This window comes from Mus caroli, unplaced genomic scaffold (genome assembly GCF_978045245.1).
Source record: "Mus caroli unplaced genomic scaffold, Mus_caroli_1 scaffold_8, whole genome shotgun sequence".
In the NCBI taxonomy this organism is placed as follows: Eukaryota; Metazoa; Chordata; class Mammalia; order Rodentia; family Muridae; genus Mus; species Mus caroli.
Genome location: NW_028227263.1, coordinates 83,883,364 through 83,897,730, shown reverse-complemented (window position 1 = coordinate 83,897,730; position 14,367 = coordinate 83,883,364). Strand labels below are relative to the sequence as shown.

General features: G+C 41.3%; 1 protein-coding gene across 2 annotated transcripts in view; it reads right to left on the bottom strand.

Moving 5' to 3' along the window:
- Window positions 1-14,367, bottom strand: part of Chrna7 (cholinergic receptor nicotinic alpha 7 subunit) — a 128,976-nt gene that overhangs the window by 10,655 nt on the left and 103,954 nt on the right. For both annotated transcript variants that reach the window (XM_021167658.3, XM_029479068.2), the window contains 2 exons: window positions 4,078-4,157; window positions 1,179-1,346 (listed from right to left, as the gene is read on the bottom strand). In XM_021167658.3, coding sequence (XP_021023317.1) covers window positions 1,179-1,346; window positions 4,078-4,157 — 248 coding nt within the window. The remainder of the gene's footprint in view (window positions 1-1,178; window positions 1,347-4,077; window positions 4,158-14,367) is intronic.

Genomic DNA, 14,367 nt, shown 5'->3' with positions numbered 1-14,367 from the left:
TATAGCTATTTAAAGTTATCTGTGATATTCAAGGGAACTGATAGACATTCCTTTGATGTACTGGAAGTACTTAGACATAATGACAATTTTATAGCATTACAAATGCAATTATAAGCAGTAGCCACATAATAGTCTTTATGTCAAAGATGGAAGAAATGCACAATGGTGATATCCCAACCATACTATCAGACTAGAATGGATCCCATGAGCACACAAAATCTGCACCAGCCTTGCTAGTTTAACACTATCACTTACTGATTCTGTAGCTAGCTTACTTCGTGTACTGTAAGTGAATTCTATCGTGTTCACACAGTAAAAAAGCGCAATGATTTTTCTGGATGTATGCCTGATGGTAAGGGACTCATAATAATGTTGGTTTGGATTTTGAAAAAGCAAAGTATAGGTTCCTATTGATAAAAATAAATGTAAAAATGGCTACAGAGAGAGAGAAAAAAAGTCAAACTATTTTTCTAAGACTTAAGAGATTTGCCAACAGGGGGTAAATTGTCATGCAGGCATCATATCAGGAAGTGTGTTTGCTACAAGGAACAATTTCTCAGATTCTCACAGTAGTTTAGAAGACTGAAAATGCTAGAGTGGCCAGTTAACTCCCTGGCCTACACAGGCCAATGGATTTGGGAAATTTACAACCACCCCCATCTACACCATTTTCAAAATACTTGACTCACCCTTTGCATCCTCCCACCCCGTGCTAAATTGCCATATGCACGTGATCTTTGCTTTAAAGTCTAAAGCCCACCCCCCTCTCAGCAGAGCACTGACTGGGTGTCTAGTTGAACCTGTGTTTTCCAATGTGAAATGTTGTCCTGTGCCCAAACACTGCTGTTTGTACTTTTGACTGAGTCCCACTTGTGGTCTTCTTCATTAACACCATCACTGCAATGTGCAGTCCAACCATACCATAGGACGAGAATGGATCCCACGAGCGCACAAAACCTGCACCAGCAGTGCTACTTTAACAGGCCCCGCTGTAGCTGTTTGCTGCATTCGCTAATTGTTTTCTACTTTTCCGTTCTGGAGCTCTCAGGACATGATGGAAGAGACTGCCAAGTGTAGTAAATGAAAAGAACAGTGGAAAATCCCCGAGTTCTTCAGCTCCCTCAGGCAGAAGGCACCTTTCTTTGGGAATACAATGTCTTAGTCTCTGCTGGCCTTACCCATGAGATCCCATTCTCCATTGGGGATATAGCTGCTGATATCTGCCTCTTGCATCTGCAGGTCCAAGGACCACCCTCCATAGGACCAGGACCCAAACTTCAGTTTGCACTGCTGCACATCAAAAGGGAACCAGCGTACATCGATGTAGCAGGAGCTCTTGAATATGCCTATGTGAGCATGGGGAATGATCAGAGGACTGAAATGGAGCCAACTGAAACAGGATCAAAATACACAGCAGTTCCTAAAGCCCATCACCACCCCAAACTCTTGCTATACCTATTTAGGACAAACTGAGGTACCTCCACACCCTCTGATTTTTCCCTTTGCAAAAAATCTCTAGAGCAGCTCAGCCAAAGTTTAATTGCCTTTTCTTATTAAAACACAGTGCTAGCCTCTGTTATATGAGGCTTTTCTTATGAAATTGTGCATTATAAACTTTATTTGCCATGGGCAAATTCAGACACTAAGCAATATGAGAGGAAGGAGGGACATAATAAATCTCAGAGACATTGATATAGATGATGAAGAACTTAGAAAAAGAATGGGAAAGAGGTAGGGAGAGGCTGTTGATTTTAAGTAGCAAACTGAGAAAATATTTAGTTATTTGAATATATATATATATATATATATATATATATATATATATATATACATACACACATATATACACACACACACACAACTCCACACACACACATACATATAATTGCAACCTGTTCTGTTTCCACAGTTGGAATGAATAGGTGCAAAATTAAAGAGAGAGTTTGAATGCAAAGAAAGATTCTACTGAAAGAGCTAGAATTCTCAGAAGAAGTAGATTTCCCATAAGGTCCTAGTGAGGACACATAATAAACAGATTTTTATGGCATGTACTCTTGCCTGCCCACTGTTGATGGGACTGTGCTAGAAGGTACATACAACTGAAATGCCCCAGTGCTAGTGGGGCAAGGGCAACACATTTCTGTGAATTAAAAGACTGAATGGAGGAGGTAATTAAAGAGTTTTATACATGTAAGCTCTACTACATGCCTATTGCTGAGATAACATAATTAGCTATCCATTTAAATGTGATTTAGAATCTTAGATACTTGGGAGATGAGTCAGGAGGATGACAAGTTCAAGGCCATCCCAGGCAACTCAGTGATGTCCTGTCTCAAAATAAAAAGGCAGAACGGTTAGGGATATAGCTCAGCAGTATACTACCTACCTAGTATGTATAAGGCTGTATATATATATATATATATATATATATATATATATATATATATATATATATACACATATACATACATACACATAACTTACAGAATTACTTCAGATACTCACATGAACTTGAAAGTCACTACTGGCATTCCCCTACCATTAGTGGGCTGAATTTTCCTTATTCTAAATTGTATTTGATTCCATTTCTATAAAACAGACCCAAGAAGAAAATGGATAGGGTTCAAAGGTCATCTGAGGATTGCAGCAAGATCAGTTAACTGCTGCAAACAGGTAAGGGATGATGGGAACACTCTAAAACTGGATCGATCATGGTGATCCTCTCACTTCAAATGTGTAATATGTAAATTCCACCCCCCCCATCTACCTGTTAAAAATAAACATATGAAGACGGTTGAAGAGATGGTTCAGTGGTTAAGAACACAGACTTAATTCCCAGCACTTACATGGTGGCCCACAATGGTAACTCACTGTTTAATCAATTTAAAGTGTGCTGGAAGACACCACACAGCCCAGTCTGCAAGGGGCTTGCAGTGCAGAGGAAGGGCTGGAGTAGGCAAGCAGATGATTTAAGACAGAAAGCCCGAGAAGCAACACTTCTTTAATCAATATAAACATCAGCAAGAGGGATCTGTCTCTGCTAGATTCAATCACTTATTCATTCATTTATTGACATGAAGCCACCTGCAGTTGAGGAGTGATGGATTATAAGGTGAGTAAACACAGATTCTGTCTATAGAATTCTTATCATCTGCTAACAGGAAGAGCATCGAAAACAATAGGCAAAGCCAGTTTTGCTCTGTGCTTGGAGATAAGGAGGGACTGAATGCTAGTAAAGGGTGTGGTAGACATTCTTGTGTACTTATGAGACATTGTATATTCAAGGGTTGCATATGTTGAGAGGGTGTTGGAGTGTTATGATTATAGTGGTAACAGTGTGGCACTGGGTTACAGATTTGTTATGAGAAGTTACAATGAAGAAGATAACTCTTAAAAATCTGTTAACAAATCAAAGGATAAGGTGAAAAATTAATCCCTATATGCTAAAACATATGTGTGTCAGAGGGCAGCGGTTTTTCAGGCTATGGACTGCTCAATGAGAAGCCTGGGATCCTGAGTCCCACATTAATGACAGGTAGGGTGACAAATCAACCCCATAGAGCTCTTTACTACCAGGAGGTTAAGAAGGAGGAAAGAAACCAGTTGACAAGTCACCAGTGGGTGCTCCCTTGAGAGCACCGGGTCTTGCATCCATCTTGTGAGCAGGCTTGAGTGCGTGAACCCAAAGTGAACCCAGAATGTCCACCATCTTCCCAGTGCTGGAAGACCTGCCAAGTTACTATGCTAACTGGGAAGAGATGAAGGAGAAAGGCCTGTCTATCATGTTTATGGGCACAAAGAAAAGACTGAAATTACTCAGCAAAGGAGACTAAAGTGTGAATTAACATTAGTGAAAACATATGACAGGCTTTGGCAAAGACACTCTGAAATGTGATATCAACATCTTACAGAGATGACACCCAGAGTGAGCTGAAGAGACATGTGAGAATTCTGATGGGAAGGGAGGGGAGAGTGGGAAGACAGCATGGAGCCAGTCCTCCCGTCAGGAGGGCAGTCCTTGGGACCAATGTACATAGATGCTTAAATCTTCTCAGTGGAAGAAGTCCAAGATCTTACCTGGAGGGAGATACTGGCAATGCCCAGATGCATTCACCAAGACGTTGGTGTGGAATGTGGCATCAAAGCGTTCATCTGCACTAGAAATAGGAAAAGGACAAAGGATTCATGAGTCAGCACCTCCAGGCAGTGGGTTTCTCAGTGTCCTTAGAGTTGCTGGGCTTAACACTCAGAAGAGTAGCAGCTTTTTGAAGGGTCCCTGCTTGTCACTGGGCAATCTCACACCTGCTGGGAGAGCAAATATGGCCTACTTGTAAGGTCTTCTCATGGAAGAGCCAATCACCTTGTCCATTTCATATGAATTGTGATGTTGGAGTCTTTCCATTTTGTTGCTGTGATGAAAGTACCCTGACAAAAGCAACTCGGAGAATAAAGGTAGTTTGTAGCTCACAGTTCTAGGTTTTAGGAAAGTCAAGGCAAGAACGTAAAGCCTTGTGTGCACAGTCAAGAGCAGAGAGGATAAATACATACATCCCTATTTGCTTTCTTTCTCAGCTAGCTTTCTTCTGTCTTACCTCATCCAGGACTCCCTGACATAGTGTAATACTATCCCTGGGAAGACATGAACAAATATCTACTCATCCTAGATAAGAGGCCCAGGACATACTAAAGTAAGGATACCACCAAAGTCCAACTAAAAGAACTAGTAGGTTTTATTGGTGGGCTATTTGCAGGAATATGGGTAAGAGGCTATTTTCAGGGGCAGAAATGACTCAAGATATTTGCATCATTAAAATCTACCCTAGAATTGGTGACAGCTTCCAGTCTCTGGAATGGAGCTTACACATGACTAGTGTTTAAAAAAAATGCTTTTTGAATGACTAAAACCATTGGTGCTGGATCTGGGTACCAGAAGGCCCCAGAGCTTCCAGGCAACAGTGATGATAAGGTGGTAAGTGGGTGGAAAATTAAGTGTTTTACAACTTTCTTTCCTGTACTTAAACTTCCTACAGGCAGGAGTTATGATTGGAATAACAAAAACAAATGCATACCAGGAAGATTAAGCAACTCTTAAAGCTAACAGCTTGTGCCAATCCTTTCTTAAGTTTTCTACATTCTTATGATTTGAGATCTGAGACCTCAATGACCCTGCAGAGGTTTCCCTCTTGGGATCAGGCAGTTCCTAGAGAGAGTGAGCAAGTGCTCTATTTTGCTTACTAATGTGATGATAAATAGCATGACCAACAGCAACTTAGGGAGGACAGGGTTGATGTGGTTTGTAGGTTACAGTCTATCATCAATGAAAGCCAAAGCAGGAACTTACAGGCAGGAATCTGGAGTCAGGGGAATCTGGAGTCAGAATTGAAGCAGGGACCACAGAGTAACGCTGTTTACTTACTCCCCATGCCTTTCTCAGCTTGCTTTCTTATACAGCCATGTGCCCAAGGGTAGTGCCTTAGTTAGGGTTACTATTGCTGTGATGAAACACCATGACTGAAAACAAGTTGGGGAGGAAAGGGTTTATTTCACTCAAAGTTCCATATAATAGCTCATCATCAAAGGCAGTGAAGGCAGGAACTCACACAGGGCAGAAACCTGGAGGCAGGGAGCTGATGCAGAGCCCATAGAGGAGTGTCACTCACCAGTGTGATTCAGTTGGCTTGCTCAGCCCGCTTTCCTATAGAACCTACAATCACCAGTCGAGGGATGGCCCCAGCCAATGGGCTGCCTGCCCTTTTCCCTCCGATTTTATGGGGGCATTTTCTCAATTGAGGCTTCTTCCTCTATGATGACTACCTTGTGTCAAATTGACATAAAACTAGCCAGTACAGGCAGTATAGCCCACAGTGGGCTGGGCCATCAACCATCAATCATTACTCTAATGTCACAGAGGTATGTCCATAGGCCAGCCTGATGGGGCAATTTCTCAATTGGTGTTCCCTTTTCTTCAGACGATTCTAGTTTGTATCAAGTTGACAAAGCTAACCAGCACACCAAGCTACAAAAGTTCCTTTCAAATCCAAATTAACCAAATTGAAGACACACTCCTACTACCTACTCTATCAGGCTCTCATACCCAGGGCCCTCACACTCCAATGCTGCCAAGTGGAAACTGTTCCTTACCACCAGAACCTGCTATACTACTTATGTTTAGTCAATGGTAAACCCATTTGCCTTTTAGGACTGATCAACCCAAAGTAAATCAAAGGAAAGACCACTGTCAGCTTTCTCCCTCTTCTGTGCCTTCTGCCTCACATCCAACCCTGAGCTTTGCCCTGTGGCCCTCCCAGAGCGCTTTACATCCTGCTTTTGGAGCTCCTTGAAAAAGAAAAACACAAAACAAAACAAAACTCTTTTTTTTTCCCCTGAGACAGGGTTTCTCTGTGTAGCCCTGGCTGTCCTGGAACTCACTTTGTAGACTAGATTGGCCTGGAACTCAGAAATCTGCCTGCCTCTGCCTCCCAAGTGCTGGGATTAAAGGCATGAGCCACCACCGCCTGGCTAAAATCTTTCTTAATAATAGTCATTTTCTGGTTCCTATACCAGATTAAAGTCAATTCTATGGGACCTGAGAACCCCAACCTTTATGTAAATAAAAATAAATTGCTTGAAAAAAAAACATCAGCAGGAATGGGGAGATAGTTCACTGAGGTCATGAAGCCCCAGCACCGTCAGAAAAAGTCAGGCATGACTGTTCACACCTATAACTACAGCACTGGTAGTCAGAGATGGCTGGATTCCTAAAGATTTGCCAGCCAGCAGAGGAAAAAAAGTGAGCTTCCCGCTCAGTGAGAGAACCTGTCACAGAGCAGTAAGGTGGATAGTGATAGAGGGAAGTACCGGGTGTCCTATCTGGCCTATGTGAGCTTGCACACACACACACACACACACACACACACACACACACACACACACTGAGAGAGAGAGAGAGAGAGAGAGAGAGAGAGAGAGAGAGAGAGAGAGAGAGACAGTCGCCAAATAAATAAATGGAAAACCCAGGCATCCAGTCAAGGTGTTGGCTACACATAGTAAAGTCCCCCTCAATTTGACAACCAAGGTCCCCAGCTGGGACTGCCCATGCAGACAGCACCTCAGGCAGCCTAATTTATGCCTGAGGTCCCTCAATGGAAAACTCAGAGTCACAAGACACCAGTGATCCATCTTCACTGGGAGCCACACAATCACCAGTAAGTATTTAAAACATTTAAAAATAAAAGAAATTAAAAAGAGGAAACTTCCAATGAAAGAGATAAAAAAAAAATGACTTTTTTTTTTTAAAAGTAATATCCTCTCCAAATTCAAGAATATATTACAACTGGGAAACAAACAGAAATTAAAGCTGTGGTTGATGAAGTAATTTTAACATATGGTGGGAGGTTCTGCTGGTAAGCATCACAGAAGACAAGTGGACCAAAAATGACAAATGAATGCCACACAAAGGACAAGGCCAGCAGAGCCCACGTCATTGACAGGAAGACAAGAGCCAGAGTGGGAGGGAGAGAACCACCAAAGAAGAAGCCACACAAAGGAATTGTCTAAGCAGAAGTAAACCATTCAAGTGTGAAGGCAGAGAGAGGTATTTATATGAAGGCCAGAAAGCCAGAGTCCCACGCATCTGTCCTTGGGGAGCTTTAGAAAACACAAGGGTAAAAAAGGATGGATGGAGGGAGAGAGGGAGGGAAGAAACTTTTATACTCAACTGGGAAGGGAGAACAGGGTCACTGTGATATGCTATACAGATAGCTAGAATAGCTGGAGCCATACTGGAGAGGTACATTCTCGGTTGGCAAGAGATGGGCATCAAACAGAAGAAAATGAGTTTTGGAATGCAGGCAGTGTTTTGCTCTGTAGTCTTGCCTAGCCAGGAACTTTAAATCCTCCTGCCTCAGTCTCCCAAGTGCTGTAACTACAGCTGTGCATGACACCTAGCCAACATTATGGATCTGATTAAAGGCACATCGGTAAAATCTCCTAAGAAGCAGTTCTTTTGTTACTGCCATGGCCATTGCTCTGATCAGTGTACTAAAATAGTTTCTCATTCTTTTTTTAAAAAAATATTACATCAAGGAAAAAATAAATTCAAAGGGGAAAATGTACGAGACTTAAACAGGAAACAAAAATATGATGAAGCTTAAAGGGAAGGGGGGAAGCCATTTGTCACAGATGGACTGGGATAAATCCACCTCCTTACACCAAACTCCACAAGGAGAGATAAAGGGTAGAAACAGGCTTAGCTACATCGTTACATGATTGTCAATGAACCACAATCTAGTGACTGGAAGGGAATAGCTGACTGGTGTCCAGCGTCCACATTGACTAGGGAAGGGATTATGACTTTCCAGCTTTTTCTCTGAGACCCCCCCAGAAGCACATCAGAATCTCAGACAATGTTTATTTCCTTTTTGTTGTGTATGAAAATGAATATAAAAACCAACCCACGTTCCAATGACTGACTGGATCTCAAGTTTAGCTCTTCAAAGACAGCCAGTGTATTCATGTGGCTCATTGTCAGCCTTTCTGGATGAAAAAAAAAAAAAAGGAATAGGATCTTCTCTTCCCCCAAATGCACACACATTTGAATCTCTTACACATGATTCGCCTCATAAACCTTCAGCTTGCCATTGCCCTTTTAAAAAGTTCACATTTGTGCCTAGTTTCCCATAGTGAACCTCTGTTTCTACCACGGTTGATGATCCACAATATCCACACAAGGTATCAGATGTGTATTAAAGCTCAGAGGTTTTGTATATTTTAAGTTTGGGGTTTTCTTCTGACTGATTTTTATATTTGTAATAAATACCACATGGGTATCTGTTAGATCTAAAATTCAATTATGAAAAGAAGCAGTTACTAAAAGCTTTTTCTTCAAGTATTTAGATCAATTTAATTGACGAGTTCTCAAGACCACAAAAGAAATGGGTTACATACAAGATAAAACACTGTTGCCAGTAGCAACTGCAAACCTGGGTGACTCCATGACTTCTGAATGTTGTACATCCAAACAGAGTGCTGATATGGACGGGACTATAATACTGTAGCCGCTGTCCAAACAGACCACTGTGTTCAAGGTAGCAGTTTCACAGTTCTGTCTTAAAGGCAAATTGATTTCATCAATAAATAATACAAAGGTAAAGTTGTGAAGGAGATTTGTGCTAATACCACTTTACTTGTTCCGAACACTAAAGCTAGATAAAAGATGTCTGAAAAGAAAAAGTCTGTTGTAAAACTCTGAGTTAAAAAATAGCACTCTCAAAGTGTGGACACTGTGCCCCTTCTTAGAATTGGGAACAAAACACCCATGGAAAGAGTTACAGAGATAAAGTTTGGAGCTGTGATGAAAGGATGGACCATCTAAAGACTGCCATATCCAGGGATCCATCCCATAATCAGCTTCCAAACACTGACACCATTGCATACACTAGCAAGATTTTGCTGAAAGGACCCAGATATAGCTGTCTCTTGTGAGACTATGCCGGGGCCTAGCAAACACAGAAGTGGATGCTCACAGTCAGCTATTGAATGGATCACAGGGCCCCCAATGGAGGAGCTAGAGAAAGTACCCAAGGAGATAAAGGGATCTGCAATCCTATGGGTGGAACAACATTATGAACTACCCAGTACCCCAGAGCTCTTGACTCTAGCTGCATATGTATCATAATATGGCCTAGTCAGCCATCACTGCAAAGAGAGGCCCATTGGACTTGCAAACTTTATATGCCCCAGTACAGGGGAACGCCAGGGCCAAAAAGTGGGAGTGGGTGGGTAGGGGAGTGGGGGGGGAGTGTATTGGGGACTTTTTGGATAGTATTGGAAATGTAAATGAGGAAAATACCTAATTAAAAAAAAAAGAAAACAAAAAGAAAAAAAAGAAAAAAATAGCTCTCTCTCTCTCTCTCTCTCTCTCTCTCTCTCTCTCTCTCTCTCTCTCTCTCTCTCCTTCCCTCTCTCTCTCTCTCTGAAACGCAAGTATCCAGAGACAGTCCTGAACCTCAGTGGCTCTGAATCTTAACAGGTAATCCCACGGCCCAGCCTTGTTCCAATAGAGCTGCCCCATAGACACCGGAACACAACAGCAACAGTGTAGGAATCTTTACCCTGGAAGCTTTTGATGATGATAACACTGGAGGCCAGCTCATAATAGACCAGAGCAATGGTCCTCAACCTTCCTAATGCAGCCACCCTTTCATATTGCGAGGACCCCCGGCCATTAAGTTATTTTTGTTGCTACTTTATAACTGTGGTTTTGCTACTATTACAATGAAGAATTGTAGTGTAAATATTTTTGAAGACAGAGGTTTACCAAAAGGGTCTTGACCCACAGTTTGTGAACTGTTCTAAAGGATCCACTTCACTCTTTTCTCTGCCTTTGTGTATTTCTGAATATTCTGTGTTAGTTTGAAAAAAGGTACAATCTGCACGCCCCCCCGCCCCCAATGACTGGAAAATGCAATGCCTGTGCATAGTTCTTGAGGACCTCATATCTGGTCCCATAGTCCCATCAAGAACTGCCTTTCCAGGCTGCCTCAACTCTCCACCAGCCAAGGAGGACATGAGCCTGTACTTAGTATGAGGATAGCTCTGGGCCTTGTCCTCACCTCTAACCACAGAAAGGACAATGAGGAAATAGTAAATAAAATATTGATATTGGGGTTTTCTAGCTTGGGGTGGTCAGGTGAGTTGGGCAGAGCTATGCAGGAGAAAATGAAGGTATCCATGTCCCTGACAGAGGGCATAAATGCATTATACACCCAGGGTAAACTGAACCAGGGAAGCTTTGGGAAGCTGGACTCTGCAGTGTGTAGGTCTAGCCCCAAGCAGTTATATGGGGAAAAGGTCTCCAAAGCAAACTGAAGGTCCCCATGGGACTCCAAATTCTGTTTTCAGAGCCAGTAAAGGTGTAAGAAAAGAGAATCTTCAGCACTTAGCTAGATAGTATAAGACAGGGCTCATGGACCTCTCTTATGAACATCTCCTTGGTTCTGATTCAAAGAGAATCTTGTCCTAGTCACTTCAGCTTTCTCTATAGCATTGACATCTACTGCAAAGCATGGGAGACCAATCCTATGCCAGGAAGGTAAAAAGTGACCACATCATCTGTGGAGGAAGAGTAGCTGGCCTGAGAAAAACCGTGGGGTAGCCATCTCTACAAGGCTCAGCAAGACTAACACCTTGAGGCAAATGTTCACCAGAATTAAACTATATTCAGGAACTAATAAAGAACTTTAAAAGACATCCAGGCACAGTATACTGCTATATACAGGGTATATAGATACAGACACTGATATGTAAAATCCATCATGTGGGGTAAGAATGACTCCTGATAAATGAGGTCTCGTCAGAAATCAGCCCATTCCCTCTGAGCTCAAAGTTAAAAAATAGATGAAAGTATGATTTATCTAAAAACAACAACAAAAACATCAGGAAGGGAGGCAATCCATCTGTCTCAGAACACAGTAAGTTTAAGGCACCATTTATTTCTAAAGAAAGAGAAAAAGTAGTTTCTAATAACACGGTTTTATCTATCTATCTATCTATCTAATAGATAGATAGATAGATAAAGTTAAGCTTTCACAATATAAAACAGGTCCATTATCAGGTCTCCATAAGACAGATAACTGTAATAGATAAGTTTTATATAAATTTTAGTTTTACTTTTTCATTCTAAGTGTCTGCAATCAGCTATCACATCACATAACCAGAGAGATTTGAACATCACCAAATTTTCATGGTCATTTCTACCTACCAAAGATCTTAGGACAGTGGTTCTCAACTTTTCTAATGTTGCAGCCCTTTAATGCTGTTTCTCATGTTGTAGTGACCCTTGATCATAAAATTATTTTTGCTGCTACTTCATAACTATAAATTGCTACTGTTAAAATCATTATGTAAATATTTGTGTTTTCCAATGGTCTTTGGCAACCCCTGTGAAAGGGTCATTTGACCCCAAAGGGGCCATGACCCACAGATTGAAAACTTAATGTCTTAGGAGTTATGGCTGAAACACAGGGAGGAAATTTCCAGAAGAGTACACTCAAGAAAGAGAATAACCTATGGGCTGGCACCAATCCATGACACTATTACTGATACTCTCTTATGCTCGAAAACAGGAGCCTAGCATGGCTGTCCTCTGAGAGGCTCCACTCAGGATGACTCAGACAGATGCAGATACCCACAGAAAATCATTGGGCAGAGGTAAATAACCCTGCCCAATAAATAACCCTGAAGGGGATAGAAACTCTACGGGAAGACCAACAGAATCAACTAACCTGGACCTCTGAGAGCTCTCAGAAACTGAGCCATCAACCAAAGAACACAAACAGACTAGAAGAAGACCCCTGGCACATATGTAGCAGATGTGCAGCTCAGTCTTCATGTGGGTCCCCCAACAACTAGAGTGGAGGCTCTCCCTAAAGCTCTAGCCTGATTGTGCTGATTGTGATATCTGTTCCCCAACAGATGTAGCTGCCTAGTCTGATCTCAGTGGTAGAGGATATGCCTACTCTGGCAGAGACTTGATGTGTCAGGGTGAGGGGATAGTTACCTAGGGGTGGCAGGCACCCTTTCAGAGAAGAGGGGGCGGGGGGGGGAGGTCTCAAGAAGGGAAGACTAGGACCAGTATTTGGAATGTAAATAAATAAATAAAAATTAAAAGATAAAAGGTTAAATCAGTTGTTACAAAGACCTGAATTTCCAGACTTTAGCAATGGTTTCATGGGAAGTAGATTATATAAATGAAGATGGTATAATAAATGATAGGATTCAAAAAGAAAAGAAGGAAAGAGAATAAAATAAAAACATGGCTACAAACGACAGAGAGGTTTCAGAAGGGAAGGAAATAGTTTGGAGATAGATCAAAAGATGCAAAAGAACAGCTATGCAAGGTGACTAGCTTAATATATAACATGAAGTTTAGAATTAATAAAAGTAGTACTGTTTGGGGATTCCTTTTAAATGAGAGGAGTTGGCTGACCCATACGCTCCCAAAAGGGATGGGATGAAGTAGCTATGGAAGATGACAGGCTCATCATTGATTTCACTCCAGTGATGTCTTCACATTTATATTTCCCCTAATATGTCTTAAATATAAAGAATGCCATTTATTTTGAAGTACCCTTTCTTTTCCAATTACTCTCTAAATTCAGTATGATACCATGTATGTTTCTCTGATAATTACAACTTGACTTAACATTAGATAGGTTATAAAACTCTAAATAACACAGGCAGATACTATCCAGCATTAACAAAGCTTCTGCATGTTTCAGATTGGATCCAGGTGAACATCATTAGCATGAGGAAAGTGTTTACACGTAGGAGGGCATGCCCTTCAAATTAGTTCTTTCTCTTTAAAATTCTCTTACCCAGTTGAGCTTTTGCTCCATATTGTAAATCTCAGGATCCATTGGTCCAGCCACATAAAGATCCTGTTGAATCATTAGTTGCAATAACATTAAATTTTGCTTAAGAAAATTTTCTGTCTTCATGGCATCGTGTTTACCAGGCACACATGCTGTAACTAGACATTTAGCAAGGTTTTTTGTTTTTGCTTTTGTTTTTGATGTTGGCCATGAAAACCATCACATCACATTTTTTAATTGTTTGTTGTAAGAGAATGAAAATATATTTCATAATTTTATTACTTTGCCCTATTGAATATATTTTGTGTAGACTCCTTGAAAAATAATCAATGAATGATTATACCTTATTTTTTCAGTTTTTATCCTTTTACTTTTCTTATTATTTAAAATTACATGGTTTCTAGGATTTTTTTTCATGATGGCAAGTAACAGTTATATTTTGTGCCACATACTATAGTCATTGACTATTCAAGAAAAATTTTCATAGTCTTCCAGGGGATGCCGGAAACAGAGGAAGGCACCAGCTACTACTATGTGTGAAGATATAATATAATATATGTGTCTTAGTTAGGGTTTTACTGCTGTGAACAGACACCATGACCAAGGTAAGTCTTATAAAAAACAACATTTAATTGGGGCTGGCTTACAGGTTCAGAGGTTCAGTCCATTATCAGCAAGGTGGGAGCATGGCAGTATCCAGGCAGGCATGGCGCAGGAGGAGCTGAGAGTTCTATGTCTTCATCCAAAGGCTGCTAGTGGAAGACTGACTTCCAGGCAACTAGGGTGAGGATCTTATACCCACACCCACAGTGACACACCCATTCCAACCAGGTCACACCTATTGCAACAAGGCCATACCTTCAGATGGTGCCACTCCCTGGTCCAAGGATATACAAACCATCACATTCCACTCCCTGGTCCCCATAGACTTGTTCAAAAACATGAGTCTATGGGGGCCACACTTAAACATAGCATAATGCAAAATGCATTTAGT